Here is a 21,871-nt window from a genome sequence, read left to right as displayed (position 1 = left end):
TTTCCAAACTGTTTTTTTGCCTTTGTTCTGCCATGTCTGTACAACTCAACTAAAGAAGAAGGACAAAAAAATTGCAATGAGCTTGTAACATAAGTGTTGCTCGCCCTTTAAACCAGATATTTGTTGAAGCGCTGTTTGGTTTAGTTACCGCCTCCCTGTGAAACACATCTGCCATCAAAGTGACTCAACCTGAAATGACGCTCAGTTGTCCTACGAGGATTTTCCTGACAGTCTCATCCTGCAGCGTAAGCCAAGGTTCACAGAGACGTCGTAAAACATCGGGAAGGCCTCAAATGTTAAAAAAAGATCAGTCAGGAGAAGGTTGCAGAAACTTTCCCCACCGTTAGGTAATCAGTGGGACACAGTGAAGAAGGCCATCGAGAAGTGGTGACATTATAAATGACTGCTGACATGATGGCGAACTGGATGTTCCTGTTAAAGTGATGAAAAGACAAAATGAGACCTGGTCAGAGAGGCCTGCAGCGACACTGAAGGAGCTGCAGGAGTTTCTGGTAGGGTCCTGAAGGCAACAACAACATCCTGGTATTTATATACCCGGACTGTGGGTATATTAAAAGGCAAAACATACAGACTTGGCTAAATTTTGAAAAACAAAAAACAAACAATAGATCAAATCTCTCAAAAGCATGTCGGGGCGTGGGGGGTAATGTGTTCTGGTCTGATAAACCTGGATGTTGGGGTTTCTTATCTGTAGCTGGATCTGGAGTTTTAGTCAAGGTGGCACGGATGATGAACAGTTCTAAATATCTGTTCATTTTGGTCTAAATGCTTCTGGTGTCCGGTAGAAAGCTCAAAGAGGAATTTTGCGTGTCAAAATTGCAATGACTCCAAGAAAACATCCAAATCATCAAAATAATGGCTTCTCCAGAAGGAAAATAAAGTTTTGGAGTTCCCCGGCTGTAATCTAGATCTGAATTTTATTAGAAAATGTGTGAATACAGCTGTGCACAAGTGATGACCTCCCAATCTGACAGATTTTAAGCACTTTAGTGGTACACTGAAAGGCTGAAGGATGGAAATAAATCAGAAGGGTGTGCACACTTTTGCAACCAACTTCTTGCATCTTTTTTTTTCCTGCCAACTTTTTTTTTACCAGTTGAATTGTGCGTACATACTGCATGTCACAGTAAAGGTGAAAAAATGTTTTGCAATGATTTATCCCAGTTTCATTGTTTTACGACAGGATAAGAGGTTTTTATTTTCACCGGAGATGGGTGAAATACACAAACTGTGCCAACCAGGCGCCGGCTACAAAACTCTAAGATTAAGGTCCACCTCAGCTGCCACTTTACTGTCAGTGCTGTTGCCTATTTATTAGTTTTTATTTCATGCAAACATTTGGCCACGACTGGACACGCAGACACACAGTGATGAGAACTAGTTCTTGTCAGCCCAGAGTGATCTTTGCCTAGCTGCTCTTTGCAATGTTTGAGCATATTTCTCATCTGTTTGCAAATTTTTGGTGTTTCTGAATTACTGGTTACAGCGTTTTGAAGAAAAATGTCCAATATTTGAACCTACCTGGCTGGTCAGTTTTGCAATTAGTGTTGTGCTGATAAATATTCATTCAATTAAGACCTTGATTTAAATATTTAAATTGTAATCAGTCAGAACCACTTTTCTCTGTGCCAATGACTCCAATACTTTTGATAATGGCTACTAGTTGTGGTCAACAGTTTGCAGGAAGTTATAGCTAAGAATTTAACTGGAGTGCTAAAATTGATTGTTCTTTGCAGGAAAATAAGCAGCCAAGCTGGACTTTGACCTCAGATTGGTGCAGCAGGGGCCTGGTTGGCCCATGCCTGAAGGATTGTGCAATCAGTGTAATTTATGGAGCTTAGCAGCCAAAATGGGTCAAAATAAAGAAACAGTCTGAAAGAATCTGTTCTCTCAGTTTAAGATGACGTGTAAACAGTTTTGCAGTCTGTTGTCACAGTTTTGATGATCCATGAGCGCAGATCTGCTTGCAGACATTCTGTTTGAGAGCAAACAAAGTGTTTGGGTTCAGGAGCACAGAAAAAAAGTTGGACAAATTCTGACTTTCACAATCAATAAATTTTTCTGACAAACATCCAAACCCCCGTGAAACCACAACCATCCCCCCATCTCAACCGCAGTAAAAACACATGGGCGCGTTTACATTTTAGACGTCTTTTAATAGGAAACCAGACAAAATGTAATTGATGCGAGAAAACAGACAACATTATTGATGTTACTGAACATCGCAGCCTGATGTTGCAATTTGTCGAAGGTCCCTAGATTCTCATTTTACTTCCTGTTTATTTCTTTTTCCTTGTCCACACCAAAAAAAAAAAAAGAACTAAATTGTACATAGACACCAAATGTTTTGCAAATCCAATTTCTTAAGCTAAGGGAACGTATTCTCCTAAACTCCTTATGTATTGATGGGCTTCACGGCATTTAGGCTTTGCAAAAACTCCCTTTTGGCGCATTTCTTGTTTTTTTTTTTGTTTGTTTTTTTTCCCTCCCACAGTGCTAATTAAAGCCTTTTTTCAGTCAATATATGCTCCATTTTTGTTGGGTCGCTGCTGTTTTTAGTTTCCAGTTTTCACATTTAACCGTGCACTTCTTTTTTCCTTTTTTTTGAAAAGAATAAATAATGCTGTTTGACCCAATAGTTCTGTAAGTGTTCAGATGAATCAGCTGATCAGTGAGCATTTTATCATAAAATATCCACAAAAAGAAGTTAAGAGATTTTTTTTTTTTTTTTGTGGCTCTCATGAGTATTTTAAAAATGTTTAAAGAGCAAATTTGGGGACATTATTTGATCGATATCCACCGTTTTCACAGAACTTAAAAAACATTTTAATGACTTGGCAATAAAACCACTAAACTCTTTTAAACTCAACATGAATATAAGCTTTTCTCTGCTAGAGAAAAACAAAAAAGCATCAAAGTTTCGGCAGCTGTGTGCAGCGAGAAGCCTGCTTGTAACCCGTCACACCTCTGAGGGAACAGGCAGCTGTCTCCACATTAAACAGATGAGAGCTAAAATAAAACATTTCAGAGGGTGACGACAGGTGCTGCCGCAGAGTAAAGTGAAATCCAAAGCAGGCATAACATCATTGTGAAGCAGGCGAAACACAAGAACTCTAAACTGAATGTTTCATGACAGAAGCCATGGCTGGAAATGGACATTTCCATGAGCTACATACTTCTGAGCCTGAAGGAGCAAGAGAAAATACACCAATAAAATCCAAGGAAAAAAAAAAAGTTTATTTTATCTATACAGAAATGATGCAATGTGCATCTTGAAGGGGATTACCGTGAGACAAAAAATACTTTGGTACATTTGAATTTCCAAGTAAGCAGCAGCTTCTGCACGTTCCAGGAAAAATTGTTTCTTTAGGTTTTAAATCCAACTATGCGAGTTGATTTTCCGTAATTATTGTGCTTTCTAAAAGGGCAAGAACACACCCCGGCTTTTTCTTAAAGTGAAGCGGCGACGCTGTTCAGATGATGTACAGTATAAAATTGTTAGAAAAAGGCATATGTGATTTAGAAACACTTCAAATTCTACAACACAAACGTCACAGGCTGAAATCCAGTTCGGCAGAGCTCACCCGCTATTGAAATAAAGTTGTCAGGTTTAAAAAACAAAACAAAAAAACAAGTAACGTATTTAAGCGCTGTTCTCACAGATCCGATTAATAACAACAAATCAGAGTATGTGATGCCCGCTGTGCCTTTGTCCTAACAGAGAGGCAACTAGATACTCTAGATCAAAGTTTGCAATATCAAAACGTTAGAAGCTAAAGTTATTTCCTCCTGAAGTGAGTTGCAAAGTAAGTCCAGAGACCTTGCGCAGTAAGAACAAATACTACACTAAAGGTAAAATGACATAAAGTGCAAAGAGAGGTTTCAATAAATGCACTGGGGATGACTATAGTAGTCACAGAGGCAGTGTGCAAGTACTCTAAAATGCCTCTTCCCTTCTCCCCTTACTCTTTCTCTTATAACTCTTTTAAAAAAATATTTTCTCTACAACGTTTTTGATGATGGATCTTTGCATTTCTCACACTATCTAACCGAGGCCTCGTTCAACATGTAACTGAAATGTCCAATAAGGTGAGCGTCATACGCTCCCTGTTGCCCGTCATTGCGTTATGAGATGGTACATTTATATTTACTGGGGCCTGGACAAATATTAGGAATTAAAAGGGCAACAGGCTCATGTGATCAGACGCTTTCTGTCTTTCCTTTTAGGCAATGACCTCCTTGTTTATCTGAATTGATGTGAAGTGAGTATTTCCTCTTTCCCCCTATTACAGCAAAGCACGATTTCCTCAACAATCTCTCTGGAATCAACAGAAAGGTAGTAAACATTAAACATTTTTCTTTTTCTCAAAATACTGCCCAAACTGAGATCAGTGTCAACTACAGCGACAATTGTAACATCAACAATATCAGTAGAGTAAAAAAAGAAATTACAATAATATATATATATTTATAATTCTCTCTTAATAAAAATCAAACCAGAGTATCTCTAATATGAATATATTGGACAATGTAAACCTACCCTTATCAAAGTTAGCAAATATAACACAGTAAGCACATCAGTTGTATTCCTCTCACAGAGAGCGCTCACATCATTGTTTCCACAATGGTGTGGGTGGGCTTGATCAAGCCATTGTTCCCGTTTGGGTCCAGGGGCTGTGACAGCTCGCTGCACTTCAGATTGTACTCTTTCGGGCGAGAGCTCACATCTGACTTTGCCGGAGCTGCCACTGCTTTGATTCTCTGAGGGAAGGAGATGAGAAATTAGGATTAATGATCGCAGGGAAAGGGGCTCGTTTGAGGCACAGAATGACTGTGGTCACGTTTTGAATGGCGAATGTTCGTGTCATGCGCGAGATAAGCCGGTCAAGCAGGGACTGACTTGTGTTAAAAGTTTAGTTTGAAGGTAGAAAAACAAAATGCATAAAAATCCACCACTAACTCATCTACGTACGTTCACTTGGTTGCCTCTGTGCTCCTAAACCAAAGATCGCAGGAGCCAAAATGCCAAACTTGAGGTTTGAAACACTATAAATGATTAACTGATGCCAACATGACCATTTCTGTCAAACAATGGTGATGCTAGCCAGACAATCTGCTTGTATGACCTGTACATAAGTAAAAGATGAACATACTGCAAATCTGAACAGCAAAGCCAATAAATGAGCGCTTTAAACTTGCATTTGTTCTCATTGGGCAACCAGTGACTTCCGTAGATGTAAAAAGATATAGAAAAGAAAACAAAAAGGGCAAACAGTTTCTTTTATCAGAATTTATAGTCTCAAGTAATTACTTTAACATCTTCTTGAACAAATCAAAATGTTTTTTTATCATTTTATTTTGACATCTATGGTAAATCAGACATCGAAACACAGATTGTTTTAGTTCAGAGCTGCCTTAGTTTGGCCAAGTACTACAACATAAACCCTTTGGCTTCTTGGTTTTGCCAAATTAATACTAGTATGGTTCAGTTTAAAGAAGACAAACAAAATGCAAAAAGCAAAGATGGTAAAGGTAGAAGTAGCCACAAACCACTGTGTGACAACATGTATTATACAATACGTGAAAAGCACTAGTTGTCTCATTACTGAAGTCACTGGATGAAGTAGATTTACCAGCAAGTGAACAGTTTGGCTTTGAAAGATAATGTTTTAGAAACAGAAAAAAATGAGCAAGCTTTAGGATTTGGGGGACTGAGAAATGATCGCAACTATATGGTCAATTCGAAACGTTTCTACAGGATATTCCCAGGTTGCAGCAGTCAGAAAAATCGATGTTTTGGGTAGCCTAATGTAGCTAAAATAGTCTAAATAAGTTTGGAACTTTTTCAGTACTAAACGGATTGTTGTATTGTTGTTTTATGGGGTAGGTGTTTTGTTCAGTCTAGTTCTGTAATGATGCCCACTGCCTGCTGACTTAATGTTGGAGAGGTTCTATTTAATTATTTATAAGCATTACATAACTCACTATCCTTACTCTGGGTGGCCATTTTTCTTTTCAGAGAACAGACACTGATAGGAAGCAACACTTTGCTGTCATTAGAACGACCGAAGGCGATTCACAGTCACCTGCTGGACACTAGAGAAGACCTTGTTGCAAAAACGTTTCAAATAGCTCAAAATCTGTGTGTCAGCTCACCTCAATCAGAGGTCCCTCAGACTGTAGGATCTTGATGACCATCACCATGGGGATGCAGATCATGGATGCCAGAGCCAAGCACCAACCCAGACCAATTGCCCATTCAGGATATTCATAAATCTTGTTGTAGGTCAAGGGCTTGTACTTCACCAGAGAGAAGATGAAGCAGCCCTGTAAAAACACACGCCACATTTAGTACAAGCTCTGCAGCCCCTGTGACCTGGAAAAGTCAACTATTACCATTTGTCACCCGTCTTCGATGACAGCACCCCTCTCGCACCCACCCCCCAGCCACCCCAGTAAAGAAACACTTGCTCTCACCATGCAGAGGACAGGAGTGATTATGGTCCAGCTCCATTTCATCCATGGGTTTGGTCTGTAGCCAATCATATCCTCCACTGCGTCATAGAAATTATCAGCTCCTGCCCAACACAAACAGAAGTAAAAAAGGTGAGGACATGCTGGTTGTTTCTGCTAACTAAGACACTATCTGTTTCTACTGAACATTGTTTCTTCTTACAAACCGCCTGCTGAGATTATCCATGTTTACTATAAACAGCAGCATATTTTTCCACTGGGTCAACTTCTATTTTTATTTTCTACAAACAGCCATGGCTTTATCTTAGTTGGTCAATAGTCACCTTTCCTGGTTGACTGCTGATTGTAGTATGGGACAAACTTATGAATCATGTTTACTGTTTTATATCAATGTATACTTTGGTGTTTCATGATGTTTTCTTTCTAAAAATCTAATTTGTAAATGCTCCAATGAATGAACAAATAAAGATAACAGAAATTGCAACAGGATCTATTGTAATAAACATTAAAAAAAAAAAACAGCTACCAAAGATTAATGATCCTAATTCTCAGAATATTGCATGAACAGCCTCACAAAACCAGCTCACAACATCTTGTTACTCTGCCTGATGCCTATGAGCAATAAAGATTTCAGGGATAAAAAAAATGGCTCTTATTGTTTGTGTTGATCATTCGTCCTGCTTTTTTCGGGGGCATTTCCATTTACAAGCTCTGGCAAAATAAAAATTTTTAAAAATCGAATTAAATCCATAATTTCAATTTAAGTGCTTATGGATTGGTGAGAAAGACTTTTCGAACTAGAGTCTGGCACTTTGCAGCTCAGTTTCCACACTTTTAGCTCCAAAGTTGGAAGCCAGCGATCTCCGGAACAGAGCTTCCATTCAACAACGAGACAAAGTCACTGAAAAGAGATTCTGTGTGGTTTAACCACAACAACATCACACACCCCATGCAGCTTGGATTTCTTAGATTTTCGCTTTCAGATAAATTTTGTTTTTGCTAACGGTGGGAGGAGATATTCTGCTGGGAGGCGACTCTGGAGGGCCAATCACAACAAAGCAGGGGGGCAACTTCATTCTTATTTCCTTCAAGCCTTAACACAGCCCTGCAGTTAAGCTTATTTATTACTGACATGTAAAACACCCTCAGCCTTTGTTTTCCTCAGCTGGGATCCTTCCGGTCTTTTTATCTAACTCCTGTTAATCATTACTTGTGATGATACAGATATAGTAGGTTCCACTTACCATAAACCCAGGCTACAGCAATGCATTCGAAGAATGCAACCCACAGAAGGCACACACCACTGGCTGCATAGTAGTCAAAGAGCTGAAACACATACATGCCACCCTGGAAAAAAAAAAGGAAGGGACAGAAATCTGACTTAATTCTCTCTTTGATGTGTGTGGCAGAAGAAAGAAAAGGCACAGGGAATAAAGAGGGGGATATAAAGCAGGGTGGGCAGGAACGGTGAAAGTAGGAGACGAGAATGCTGGCACTCAATCAATAGAGGCAGAGTTCAACAGGTGGTGAGATGTCACTGAAGCTCAATGGAAAACAGCGTTCCGAATTTTTCCATTCACGCACGTAGGTTGTGACGAATGAATGCTGCAGGAAGCCATATTTAGCCGCAACAACGCAGCAGCAAACAGGCACGAGGAAAACTATTAGCATTATCCCTGTTGTCGATCCAAACACGGAGTCTTTTTTTTGAAAGCAGCCAGGACAAAGAGCAGAAACTCCACGAAGTGAACTGAAGTGACTCGGTGGGGAACTTACTTTCGTCACCATGGCGAGTCCCAGGAGATAGCTTATGAAACACATAGCTGCAATGAAAATCTCTCTGTTGTAACCCTTCCTGAGAACGGATGGGTAGAGATCCACAATGGAGGTGATCTGTCCTTCCACTTCAACAAACTGTGGGGGGAAAACAGCTATTAACTCCTCAGAGCAACACAAATGTTTCTGTGTGCAAACACAAATCAATGATTAGAGAAGGAGAGCTCTGTTTGATAAGCAGTAAGGCTTCAAACAAAACTTCTTTCACGTTCTTGTAGTAAGATTATGAAATTGCTTTTGGTATCCAAATTAAAAGGACTGATCCATTAAAGCGATGGTTCAGATCTTTTGAAGAGGGGTTCTGTGGGAAGGTTATGAACAGTTAATGTCTCACCTGTTGGAAATAGTTATTTGAACTGCCTCAATTTGGAGAAATTTAGTTTATTTCTGATTGGTTTGATAATATAAGATTTAATTAAATTGAGGTCAAATCATATTTGGAGTCGAAGTTGTTCCATAGCAGTTCATGCAAATGCCATTTGATAAACTTTTACACCACTGTCAACGTCACGTCCCATGGTTATTCCAGTAGAAATATTAAGAAGTGCTCCCAGGCTGCACCAGAAGTGCTACTGCTAGCTGCTTCTCCTCGCTACTACCCATAGGATTCCTTGTAAATAATCACATAACGTGAAAATGATGGCGATGAAATTTGAGCTTTTTTAGATATTAGCAATCCACTTTGGTCTTGACAAGCCATTAGCTCATCAGTCCAGACAGAAATAAACTAACTGAGGCATAATGAGGCTGTTTGAAGGTTTATCTACAACAGGTAAGATATTAATTGTTCATAACGTAAAGATCAAAAAGCATTAAAACCATGCTCACTTTATTGCACAATAACCAATTAAATCTATGCACATAAACATGACATTAACATTACAAAGGCATTTGGGTCAACAAATCACAACATTTACACTTGAGAAATGTATCCACACAAACACACGCTGGCCTCATTTCTCTCATGAAAATAGCCTCACTTGCATGAACATTTACATGTACTCAAATTTAGATTGTTGGCCTGATCTTGCTCTTGGCTGCAATGGGGAGCTGGCCATGTGCAGGACTGACTTAGTGCGGGAGTAGAATTACACTTGGAGGCAGGAAATGCGATACGGCTGAAGAGCCCCACGGGCATTGATTTGCGTTTTGTCAATTTAGATTATCTTGTCTTAATCAAAGTGCTGCCTCGCATCAAGGGTGGACGGCGTGGATTTAGGCAACCACAATGACTTTGGCAAAACAAATGCCTGGCAAACATTCATCGGCTTCTAAAAACGATTCATTTGTGACACAACAGGCCGTTAAACCTGCTTTAATCCTCACCCAGTGTGGTAGTGAAATGCCTTTGTGGGAACAGATCTCTGTTCACCTCTGTCGGTAATCTGACACTCTGAGCGTGTTAGAGATGGATCAGGGAGACACTGTATGCGGGCTCTGGGGGTGTCCGAGATTGTAAAAAGCACTGACCTGACTGTCCAGGCCCAGAAGCAGCAGCATGATGAAGAAGAGGATGGCCCACAGAGTTGGCAGCGGCATCATAGATACAGCTTTAGGGTAGGCGATGAAGGCCAAGCCAGGACCTGGAGAGTGAACAGAGAGGGGGGCGGGGGGGAGAAGGGGACGAAGACATGATTAATACGTCTATCTGGTTTCAGGTTGGACGACAAAAACAAGAGGCTCAGAAAAATCTGACTTTTACATCTAATGAGGTGTATGCAATTGACTGGAGCCAAAAATAAAGATATAGAGTCATTTTAGCTTTACGTTGACCATAATTATTAATGGCTGTAACAAAATTGAATATGCTTGTAGGGGTTTTTCATGCTAAAGATGTCCTTGCATTTGTTAATGTGCAGGACAAACATAAAAAACAAACATACCAACATATGTATAATATTATGAAACATTTCTACTGCACATGCTCTGTATCTTGGAAATATATTGACATATCATAGGACTTTCTATCAGTTACTTCCTTCTACTCAGCCTCGCAGGACTACTGTTCAGTCTGAACATTACTTCACTTGTAAATGCATTTATTATCTGTAAAATGCTATGCTCATTTCTGTACTTACTGTGTCCGATGAGAATATTCTAAAACATTTCTAGCACAACTAAACATACCACTTCAACAGGATATAATAAATGCATCAGACAGTCAGCGGTTTCTCTACAAAAAGACTAATACCTATAAATGTCTTAATTTTTTTCATGTAAAATGTGACTAAAATGTGTATTATATTAAGCCATCGTTGATTTACTGTTGTTACCATTAAAATGCTGTTTCATTTCTTGTGATTATAATAGCAGTCGTGATTATAAGTAAGCAAATTTAAGTTCAAACAAAGTTCCCAAAAAAAAACCCGACAAAAAGACAGCAACAAAACCACATTAGATCAACAGCATGTTAACAGAACTGGGTTTACAGCGAAGTGCCGCTGGTCGGAAATATTTCCTCAGGCTGCAAATTCACACGAACACTTTAAAGCCATGGTTCTTTTGCAATAAAAGGTTTCAAATAATCAACATCTTACCTGTTGTAGATAGCGTTTTAACTGCAGTAATTTACAAAAAAACTGACGAGCTAATGGCTAGTTCAAGGGAAACCAAGGCCAAAGCGGATTGCTGTTGTTTAAAACAACTTCAGTCTCAAAAGTTTTATAACAGCTCATGCCAATGCTACTTTATGAATTTTGTTGTTTGTTGACCTTCTTCTAAGACAGCAGAAATCCATTGTAGTCTTTGCCTCGCTCAGATTAGCCATTACCTCGTCAATATGTCACAATTAAACCCTGTTTATCGTAACTGAGGCTGGTCAAAGACCTATCACGACAGGTAAAATATGAATTGCTCATAAACCTTTCTACAGAACTGCACATCAAAATGTTCCAACCATCCCTTAAATGCTTCCAGCCAATCCTCTTAGCATTGTCCGCTGGTCAGAAGGATGTAGAGCTACTAAACTGTATGAGCGGGTTGAATGTGGGACAAGTTGATGATGGCCCAAAACTGGAGCTTCTTAGCGCAGCAGTTCATTGTGTAGCTAAAACACACAGCATTTGACCAATGCAATGAAATCTGTCCGTAGAAAATGGGAGAACATGTTTCAGACTCTTCTTTGTTGTTGTTGTTGAGGGTTTTATTCAAGGAGTGTGCAATTGCCGATACTTCTACGTTTCAGCTTCATTACTGTAAACTCTAAAAATTTTTACATTTCCAATTGTCTTTTTTCTTTTTTTTCCTTTTTTTTAGACAGCAGTGCCCACCATCACTGCTGCCGTCACCTTGGACCCTCGTACCTGACTCTGCCACATCGGCAATGTCCACCCCTTGTTCTTGTGCCATGAAGCCCAGGACGGAAAATATTGCGAAGCCAGACACAAAACTGGTACCGCTGTTGAGGCCTCCCAGCAGCAAACAGTCCCTATGTCACACATATGTCATGGAGGTTGTTAATGAACACAGGTGGAACCGAAGTTCCCATTTTCTTTTCACGCAACCGTCTCTGACACGAGTTGCTGTCACTATTACAGTCCCACTCCTCCCCGCGGAAACACAACTCACCTGTAGCAGTTGTACTTGTACTTGTTGTAGCTCCCCAGGGACGTCATGGCTCCCAGGCAAATTGCATAGGAGAAGAAAATCTGGGTTCCTGCATCAATCCAAACCTAGGGAGGCAGAAATAATCCCCGTTTTCAAAATGTGCTAGGAGTTTAAGCTTGAGGTCCTTTTAGCTAACAAGACATAATTCCTTAAGCATGAATGACAAAAATTTTTCATTTTTTTGTGGTCATGTAAGAGTGGGGCAAATAATCTGTAAAGACCACAGTAGATTGACATATTTTACTTGTGCTAAAAGGTGATTATTAAGAAATTTAGCAAGTAACACAAGCATTTATGTGGAAGTACCAACTGGTCCCTCTAAAAGAAACTGAATAAAAGCGCAAAAATGTTTATTCTGGAAAAAAATATGGTCAAAATTGAGCATGGATCAGAAAAAGTACTGTTAGTTAAGTCAGTATCTCACTGGGCTGCGATTGTTGTTGCAAAGTGTGAAAAATGTGAGACAACCTTGAAAAGCTTTGGCAACCAATGAAACCAAGTTGTGACCGAATGAGACAAAAAAGAGAATAAATAGCAAATTGAGACATAAGACACTTGTGACTAAATTGTCATAAAAAAATGGAAAAACTGAAAATATTGCACGAATGTTACAATTGGTCTGCAGTTATTTGGGTATGGAAATGTGCTGCAAGGACAAATTTTGTTTGAGTCCAAGAACAAATTTGCATATTTTTTACATAATTTTGTGTCTCCAAGTTGCCAACAGTCCCAACCCACGAAGATGCAGGCTTTAGCTTTCCTTCCTTATTTTTTTCTGAAACAGCTTTTCTGTTGTGTGTTTCAGTTGGTTTTGCTTCTTGTGCTCATTTTCCTAAAATCTGTATTTTGTTTTTTTCGATGGCTGCTTTTGTCCTGTTAACTGGTTGCCCAAACTTACCCATATATACTCATTTATTCGCTAGATCCTTGCTGTTTTATTACCAGTTCTGTTCCTCATTTTGAGACACTGTTGTGCTTTTTTTGATTTTGGGTTTATTTTTGGACTTTGTTTAGTTTGGGTCCTGCGCTGCTTTGTGTTTCGTTTCCGTGAGTTTCATAAAAGCTTCTTTATCTGCGGCCTGTTGCCTGATTTTATGCTCAGTTATTAATACGCTGCTGACAGCTACAGGATGTAGTCAGCCACTACCTTCATGGCTGCCAGAGGGATTAAAGACATTGTTTGTATGGAAATCTTCCTTAAAACATTTAGTGTGATGTGGTAATGAAAGCAGGGGGGTTTCAGACATTTTGAGCACTGCGGATGTAGTTGTTTCTTGTGATCAGGCGACATGACATTGCTTGTAGCCTGTTTATTCAAAAGTTTAGAGACTTTTTCATGTCACTTTCACCCAAAAAAGGCCACATCATTTCCTTCCTTCTTAGATCAATGTAAAATGAGCGGGAACGCAGAGTAAATAAACAGGTTTTTGAGCCCACCTCTGGATCCTGGAGACGGGTAAGGTCGGGGTAAAGGTAAAATTTGATCCCTTCAGCTGCTCCGGGCAGAGTCACGCCACGCACCAGCAGTATGATTAACATCACAAATGGAAACGTTGCTGTTACATACACCACCTGGACAAGACAAAGATATTATTAGCTAAAACAAAAATGACCATAGGCCTACACAGAGTGGAATAGAGGAAACAGTTTGTCGTTTCTTCTGTAATTGAATGACAAAAGAAATAATGCTCATCTTTTGTGTTAAAGATTTCCCTCCACACACAGTGTACCGCTTCATACTTGTGTGTGTATGTTGGTAAGTGATGCAATTAGCTTCCGTGAAAGCTTTACACTTCCTGAACTGCTGCCTGGTTAAACATTAAACCATTTTAAGGCACTCCTGTCACCAAACTGTATGTTCCATTAGGGGAATTAAACGCACAAATAGCTCGTAATAGAGTTAATCATTCTTTTCAGAGTTGCTCCTGTCGACCCGGTTTCTGTCCTGCTAACAGAAACAAAGGAGGGGCAAAGCAATGGCACACATCTGTCTGACTGACCGAGGAGATACATTCAGGAAAACCAAGGGGCTGTGTTCCTAAATTAACAACGCTGAACTTGTTTCGAATCATGTTAGTTCTCCCTGAGCGGCACTGTTTTGTCAGTGGCAACACAATAGGTACAGGATGTGCACTTCAGCACTCACTTTCCCTGTGGACTTGACTCCTTTCCAGATACAGAAGAAGCAGATAATCCACACTGCCAGGAGACACAGCGCTAAATCCCACTTCAGGGGCCCGATGTCCTCAATCCCAGTGGAGATGCTCAGGACGTTGCGTCTGCAGAGGCAACAAGGGTTTATAAATGGTTAACAGCAGCGAACCGAACCTTTTTTTGTGTTTGGTGGCTTTCCTGAGACTGGAACTTAACTACCATTTCTTTTGCTGAAGTTTCATCAGATTTAAACATCTCAAGAAGTCAATTAATAAATGGGATTTTTAGATTTCCTTTTAGTTTGATGACTTCAGCTGTGTTTAACTTTAAACAGTGCAGTGAGGATAAAGTTGTTTTTTTTTTCCTAAATCCTCAGAAATGGAGAACTTTACAAAAGTGAACCGTGCAAGAATGGATCCTGCCTGGTCAAGCTTGTTTACGGAAGCCAGATAAAGAGCCAGTGTTAGTTTTAGTCTATTCACGTGTGTCAGTGAATACTCACTCCCAGAACTCTGTGACAGGGGAGGTAAAGTTGGTAGCGTTGGCTGCCATCCAGAGGGTCTTGTTCTTGCGGACCGTGTCCTCGATGCAGTGCTTCGTGTTCCAGGGCTGGTTGCATTTTGCCCAAGGGAGCTCGGGCTGAAAGCACTGGAAGAGGTAGTAGAGTCCCCAGGCTAAGATCACGATGTAGTAGATGTTCAGGAGCGATACGATCACAATAGAAGCGTAGCCGATACCTGCAGACAGTTTGAGCGGGAGGGAAGGATGAAACAACTGGTCGACTGGGGGTTAATTTAAAGCCTGCTAAGTTTTAATAGATTTTGGGCCACTTGGGCAAAGTTATGTATGCTAAATACATTATGACACAATTGGCTATTTACCCATCCACCAGATATGGAGCAACATTTACTTGGGGTCATGTTTCTGATTATTTAGTCAATTTAAAGCAAATACTTTTTCTGGTTCTGCCTTTTATTGATTTTCACCTGCTCATGAGTCAAGCATACTTTTCCACATGGCCCAATATATTTTCCAACAAGTTGCCAACACTGCCTGTTAGTCATTTACCTTTTGTGGCCAAAGACCACATTATTAAAGTTTACTGCAGGGTAGATCAAATGCAAATAAAACCAGCATGCTTTGAAGAACAGCACCTCCCCTGCCTCCCTGCATGCCAGTGTTTTGAAGAGAGATCCAACACAATGTGTTAGCACTCAGTGTATGTGTTGGGGATGACTTCTAGCTATTACCACACCAATATCTGTGGCTCAATATCTGTAAAACTGACCGAGTTGCTGCCGTTTTGTGTTTGCTAAGGTTGAACTGCTGTGGAGGCCATCTTGAATCACCTTTTAAAGTGAAACAGTGAGATGTGAAACTTTGTAAAGGTGGCCTGCAAAAAATTTCCTGCTGAGTTATTACTCTAAAGAGCTCCTTTCATGTGAAGTTACCCACATATACTTCATTGTTAATGTAAGTACATGGTTTAAAACTCTCTGACCATCAGTGGGTTTACTTCACATCTTTGATATCCGGTTTAACAACTGATTAACAACAAGTTCGCCTGAATAATAAACTGTTTCGTGTCCTTGGTGTTTTTACGTTATTATTAGACGACTTTGTCCTGATCCAGAACACAGAAATCCTGTGTACTTTTCCACCACTCCAGACTATTTTTTAAACTTATCAGCTCTGTCACCCCCCACCTCCTCATTCCCACATTCCAAATGCAAACTGACCAACACATTCGTGCTGTGACAGCTGTGTGTGTGTTTGTGTGTGTGTGTGTTTGCTCGACTGTGCCCCGACAAGCTGTGAGTGAAGTTACAGATTCCCCGTGTGACAAAGGAACAGCAAAGACCATACTTTTGCAGCTCTGTGACTGGCCAATTTAGGGACTTTCAGCGACTTCTACACTTTTTGGAAAATTAAAGTCATCTGACGGCAGCTGAAGCTATACTGCTACCAAAATTTCTTCTTTTTTCATGTGACTTCTTCTGTGTGAAGTATTTATAAACTTCCATTAGCTAAAGGAATTAAGATAATCTACATAAGAAAACATACAAAAAAAATCTAATCTTCTGCGTTAGACATCAAAATTGTTCTGCATCCTAATGGTACGGTTTTATCATAATCTGTTTCCACGGCAACCAAATACCCAGTAGATTATAAACATTTTATCCTCTGGCTGAAGCTGACACTTTATCAAAGTGGTTCCCAAAGTTCAGGTCAGGACCCCAGTGGGGGTCATGGAACACCAGGTGGAAGTCTTGAGATGACCTCTAGAGATCCAAACAAATATAAAAATGATAATTGCATATTTTACCCATATTTGTAGACAAAATAAAACAGTTGTCAAAGATGGATGAAAGAACATAGTGGTTGTTGATGTCATTATGTCCTCGTTTGATTACATTGACCAACAATTATTGGTGTCACAGATCTGGGACTGTTATTTTGTTGGCCAGAAGCTGAAAAGTTCGGAAAGCTCTGCCACTTAAACAAGCATAAATTATCCTTTGAGATCCTGAAAGTTCAGTAATCTTAACTCTTCACCCCAACTTTGTGTTGCTGTGTTATATTCTCTCAACAGAAAATAGAATAATGAGGCTAGACTGGTCCAGCTGTACTTTGGGGAGGAAAGAAGAGCATAACGTCCTTGAGATAAATAAAGTCGTGTCCAAACAAATGATGCTTTAACACAACATCAAATACTAAATGAAGCTCTTGAAGAAGAGTTGTGCAGTGATACATGGTTTCTGTTTGCCTTTCCGTGTTTGGACTGACCAGTGAAGATGGGACAGAGCTTGGCCCAGCAGGTGATCCCGCCCTCAGAGGTGTACTGGCCCAGCGCGACCTCCAGGAAGAACACGGGCAGGCCACCCCCGAACAGGAAGATGAAGTAAGGGATGAGAAATGCACCTGTAAGGAATCCAATATCAGAGGATAAGGCATCCTTGTCGCCATAAAACACCCAAGAATTTGTTGTGATGTTTGCACCTACCTCCACCATTTTTATAACAAAGGTAAGGAAAACGCCACACGTTGCCTAATCCGACAAAGCCTCCGGCCACCGACAGGACAAAGTCGAGCTTGCTGGCCCACTTCTCCCGCTGAGGGACTTTCCCCTCAGCCTCATCCTCAGGTCGGGTGCCCGGGCTCTTTCCTGGCGATGGTTTAAGCGTGTCCTTATGGAAATCCTTCAGACACTGGAGCTTCTCTTTTTCTCTTGCCATGCTGTGGATGAAAAAGTTGAAAATAAACGAAAGCAGACATAAAAGACGGGGGACGCGGTGAAGGAGACAGAGGTGAGAGGGATAAAACACCAGACAGGGAGCAGCATTAGGGAGATAATACTGTCCCCTGACTGCCTTACAGCTTGCTGCGTGAGCACATGATATACAGTACAATGCTGGTAATCTTGCTAATCTGGGGAACTGATGGGTAGAGGTCATTCAGATTAAATGTTTAGGAAGTTGGAAAAGAACAAACATGATTTAGAGAGTGGAAATTACCCAAAGCTCTGTGGGTATATAAATGAAAGGGTGCAGGGAAAAATTAAAAACATGAAAGCAGCATCCAAACATCAGCGTTCCTTGTTTTCCATCTTCCACTCAGAGGGGGGCTACATTGTCAATAAAGGAAAAGGAAGGGCAGTGCCTTCAGGACCCAGCTTGAACCTGAGGGACATTTTTTTTTTTCTGTAAGTTTTCTCCTGTGACTCTTCCCACTGTTAGCCAAATTTAAGGGGCAGTGTGTTCCTCGTGCTTTCTCAAAGTAGCAGCCGCTCCCAGGAAGCTACGAGAGCTTACGATTACGTGGGTGTTTACACTGTAAATAACCTTTCCAAGACAGATTTGTTATCACAGGGCAAGGTGTTCGATTTCACCTGCATAACCGAACTACCTGCATAAGACAACAAAAATATTTAACCGAAGCGCTTAATGAAAGAACAAAAGATAGTTAGACTCTTTATGATTATTTGATAAACAGGCTTTCTTCTTCTTCTTCTTTTTTAAGTTTGTCTCAAATAGGGAAGGAACACTAAATGCTTCCCCTTAACTCGTGCATAAATTTAGACTGAGGAAGCTGGGACAAAAGACGTTCAAGAAAGCCTTTACTTTCACAGCACTTTGAACACTTTAACAAAGGGACAATAAAGGCTAGAAAACACGGTTACTTTTGGGTAACAACAACACAATTATCACAGGAACAATAATAGAGCGTTTCCCCTCACATGAAAGGACACTTTGACCAGCGTTCCCACTGGGAACTTTGTGTCTCCGCGGCTCACTGATGCTGTGTGCACACTGTGTCCCATTATTTTCAGGGATTTCTCCCATTCCGTTGAGCATGACAAGTCAACTGCTTTCCATTCTCAAACCCACTTACGTAACTGGATCATTTCTCTCATCCTGTTTCCCTCCCCTCTTTATCCCTTTCTCTCTCTCTCTCTGTCTCTCTCTCTTGCTCTCGGCTGCTCAGCTTCACCTGCCACTTGTAAGCTCCCACCTTATGATTCAACCCTACAGAAGTACGCAAAATCACTTCCAGGTTCTTTCTTACAGCGTTATAAATCGATAAAGACCACAAGACTTGTTGGCAGATCCTTCCTCTCTCTAAGCTTTTTCACAGAGACTCTTTTTGTCTTTCAGATCATTATGCTGCTTCTGTTTTAAGTCCGTTCGAAGAGAAAACTGCTGTGTGAACGTGTGCAGACCTGGGAAACCAAACCTAAATCTCAAAGCAAAAAAGAAAAACTTACATTTCCTTCATGGCTGCGGCTATGTATAGTGTCCGTCTCCCTCAGCTGTCACCATTCCTCTGTACTGAATGCCTTTATGCAGACAGGGGTCAGAAGAAGTGGAGCTGACAGCAGGGCCCGCCTCTTGGCTAAAGACAATTAAATCCAAAGTGGAGATTGGACGCAGCCTCGCCGTCACACACAACTCAGGTACCAACGTAGGAGACAGTAAATTTCCACTACTCTCTGCCTACAAACATACACACAGCCCCATGGTGGTGGGGGGGAGTGCAGTGTCTCTCTCTCTCTCTCTCTCACACACACACACACACACACACACATGCACTTCTTGTTCATGTTCAGAGGAAGAAAAACACTGAGCTGCTTCTTTACTGTTCCCTTGATTTATGATCTGGAACAAAAGGATGCAGTGAGAGTTTGAAGTCCCTTTTTATGCATAATTTTAAGAAATATAAAGCTCTCCTAATGGGCCACTCACCACGCAGCTTTCAAACATTGTTTAAAAGCCTTTTTTCCTCTGCGAATGCTGGGATTATTTCTAGCCCAGCGTGTATTTTTAATCCACCCTCTCGTGACATGTGTTTCGGTTATCTAAGAAATGCAAACAAGCAGAGTATGAGCTTATACCAAAGCCTAATAAGGTAAACGTGCCTTCTGTTTAAATACCGATCCCTGCTCAGGAAGCTAACAGTGACGGTACAAAGGCTGCTGGCATACAAACAGGCACTTAACAACTGTGGGATTCCTGCTCAGAACAGGCAAGGTTAAACGAGTGGAAAGATTCATCTGAAGACCCGCTGTCGTTTCAACAACACGTACAAAGGCACCTTTAACTTCACTCAGCTTTGTGCAGTTACAATCCACTGAATAGGGGAGATACTGTTTTTGCTCGTGAGTGTGTGTCCACTTGTCTGTCTGTTAGCAAATACATCTCATGAACCACTGAAGGGATTTTAAAGAAAGTAATTACTGGATGCATCACAACTGATTGACTTTTGGAGTCAGCCCAGCTCATGATGGCCGCCACAGCTGATCAACTTTAACAAGCGTGAAAATGGGCATAACGCTGTCATTTTTACAGGTACAGAGCTAAAATCTGGTGTGTTTGTAGCTGGGACATGTCCCAAGCGCTCTCATTCTTCTCATTCTGTCCATTACAGTCACTGGGTTGAGGTTTGCAGCAAAAAAGGCTGCTGCTGGCTAAATACGGAAGTGGAGCCATTGATGATGTCACCCATTGTGGTTATGGCGGCTGGCAGGGGTGGTGTCTGGATCATAGGTGTGTTCAGTGTGTGTGTTTTTTCCATGAAATGTCTCCTGTCTCTTTTTCTCAACTTTTCCTCTACATTTGTGTTCTCTGCTGTTAACTCGTGTGAGAGTGGGTTTTAACACATCCAGCCTCACTTCAGCGTTGATCCTGCTGACAAAACCCTCAAACTACAATCCTGCAACCATCAGAAAATCTCCTTACTTTTTTTTCAGATAAACTCAGAATATTATCATTTGTTTGCTGTGTATTATGTTGAAAGAATTTTTTTCTACCTCGGCTGATTGTGATCTGTGAGTCTAGACAAGTCTTAGTGTGCGGGGTAAGGATGCTATCAAAAATAATGTAAAGGCAGAAATGGATGCATATAAGTCAATAGTTGTGCATAACTAAAATGTGCAAACTATTAAATAAGCTAAATCACATAAACATGTTGTATACTTTATAGGAATACAGTTTAAACAACTTTAGGAACTTACAAATACAAAGTTCAAGTTTACAGTTGTGGTTTATTGTTCTTATTGATATGAAACACTATGACTGTGATTACAATTTTTTTTTTCTTTGAGAATACAAATTTACAACTGTGATCTTACGTCACGGGGTCACAGGCTGGTTAATTTAGCACAGAATACATAGATTTGTGTTGCGCGTGCTTCTTTTAACTTAGCGTCAAGATGACAGACCGAGAAACGACAGAACAAAGCCACGTATAACGTTTCATAAAAACTTCTGTACAAAGCTGGTCATTTTTGAAAATCATTTAGCAGCATAGTTAATAGACAATGTGCAGCGTTATTTAGTAAGTTTATCAACGCTAACTGAATGGACTGGTACACGCAGGTAGGAAATATGGATGCTTTTCTGGGTTTCTGCCTCCTACAAACCTTGACAAATGTCATTGTAGAGAAAAAAGGTCAGAAAGGTAAGATAGTTATAGACTAGAAGCACATTAGTATAGTAGTTTGTTGCTTAGATAGATTAAAATTTAATGGTTTAAAGTTGTTTTGAAGCTTAGTTTCATTTAGAGTCGTTTCAAACTTCATCTAAAGTGCAGTGAGTTCATTTAAAGTTCAAGGTTGCCTACCTGTGCTTGCACACATTTGATTCTGAGTCTGTCCACCCGGGCTGTGTTTGCGAGCCCAGCCGCTCAGTAAGGTGTGCGTGTGAATTGGTGTGCACAGGACCTGCACGGTTGCAACGTGTACACAGTAGAACTGGTCCAGTGTATGTGTAGGTGGGTCCATGTGTGTGCACAGGGTTTCAGCCCTCCATGGAGTGGGGGATGGGGGGCAGATAAATCACCCCAATAAGGAGATGAAAGCACTGTCTGAACTTGTTGAACTGTGTTCAGGTTGCCTAATTACAATCTATCACCTTTAATTTTGTCCTAGTTTTTTCATGAAAACATGTCATGTAATCACAAAGACGTGCTGTTCAGGAGAAATGTGTAAGAAGTTCGTTGTTAAACATGTTACTTTGTTATAGAAACGCATTATGTGGTAGTTAATTCATAAATCATTCAACTAGATGTGATGTTGTTGTTTTTTTTTTTAATAAAAATATAATCAAAGATAGCTGAATTTTAAATGTGTATTGTGTGAACCTCTGACATGCGTTGGTGGAAAAACCCCAGGAGTTCAGTATGACCGAACTCAAGGTGTCACACATCCTACACTTGGGTAGGAGGTGGGTGGCATGAAGAACCACCTGCACTGTACACTATTATAAATCTGTCAGGTAAATGG

The 21,871-nt window shown here is 40.5% G+C and overlaps 1 protein-coding gene across 1 annotated transcript; it reads right to left on the bottom strand.

The window, feature by feature from the left end:
* Positions 1–2,448: 2,448 nt before the first annotated feature.
* LOC108232049 (sodium- and chloride-dependent taurine transporter) lies at positions 2,449–19,033 on the bottom strand. The gene is made up of 14 exons (XM_017409583.3): positions 18,857–19,033; positions 17,096–17,328; positions 16,879–17,013; positions 14,594–14,828; positions 14,084–14,216; positions 13,375–13,509; positions 11,899–12,002; positions 11,634–11,758; positions 9,802–9,914; positions 8,272–8,409; positions 7,740–7,842; positions 6,499–6,599; positions 6,178–6,348; positions 2,449–4,782 (listed from the first exon to the last, which is right to left on the bottom strand). The coding sequence occupies exons 1-14, from the start codon at positions 18,865–18,867 to the stop codon at positions 4,627–4,629; spliced, it is 1,893 nt and encodes a 630-aa protein (XP_017265072.1). The 5' UTR covers positions 18,868–19,033; the 3' UTR covers positions 2,449–4,626.
* Between the last annotated feature and the right edge of the window lie 2,838 nt (positions 19,034–21,871).

The sequence above is a fragment of the Kryptolebias marmoratus genome, linkage group LG8 (genome assembly GCF_001649575.2).
Source record: "Kryptolebias marmoratus isolate JLee-2015 linkage group LG8, ASM164957v2, whole genome shotgun sequence".
In the NCBI taxonomy this organism is placed as follows: Eukaryota; Metazoa; Chordata; class Actinopteri; order Cyprinodontiformes; family Rivulidae; genus Kryptolebias; species Kryptolebias marmoratus.
Note: the sequence above shows the minus strand (reverse complement) of the source record. Positions and strands in the feature narration are given on the sequence as shown.

Excerpts from the sequence above, each read along its gene's own strand:
- LOC108232049 (XM_017409583.3), bottom strand. Across the intron at positions 11,759-11,898 it reads TACAAGTACAACTGCTACAG|GGACTGTTTGCTGCTGGGAG; the intron begins GTGAGTTGTGTT and ends TGTGTGACATAG. Across the intron at positions 8,410-9,801 it reads TTCTGGGCCTGGACAGTCAG|TTTGTTGAAGTGGAAGGACA; the intron begins GTCAGTGCTTTT and ends TTCCCCCCACAG.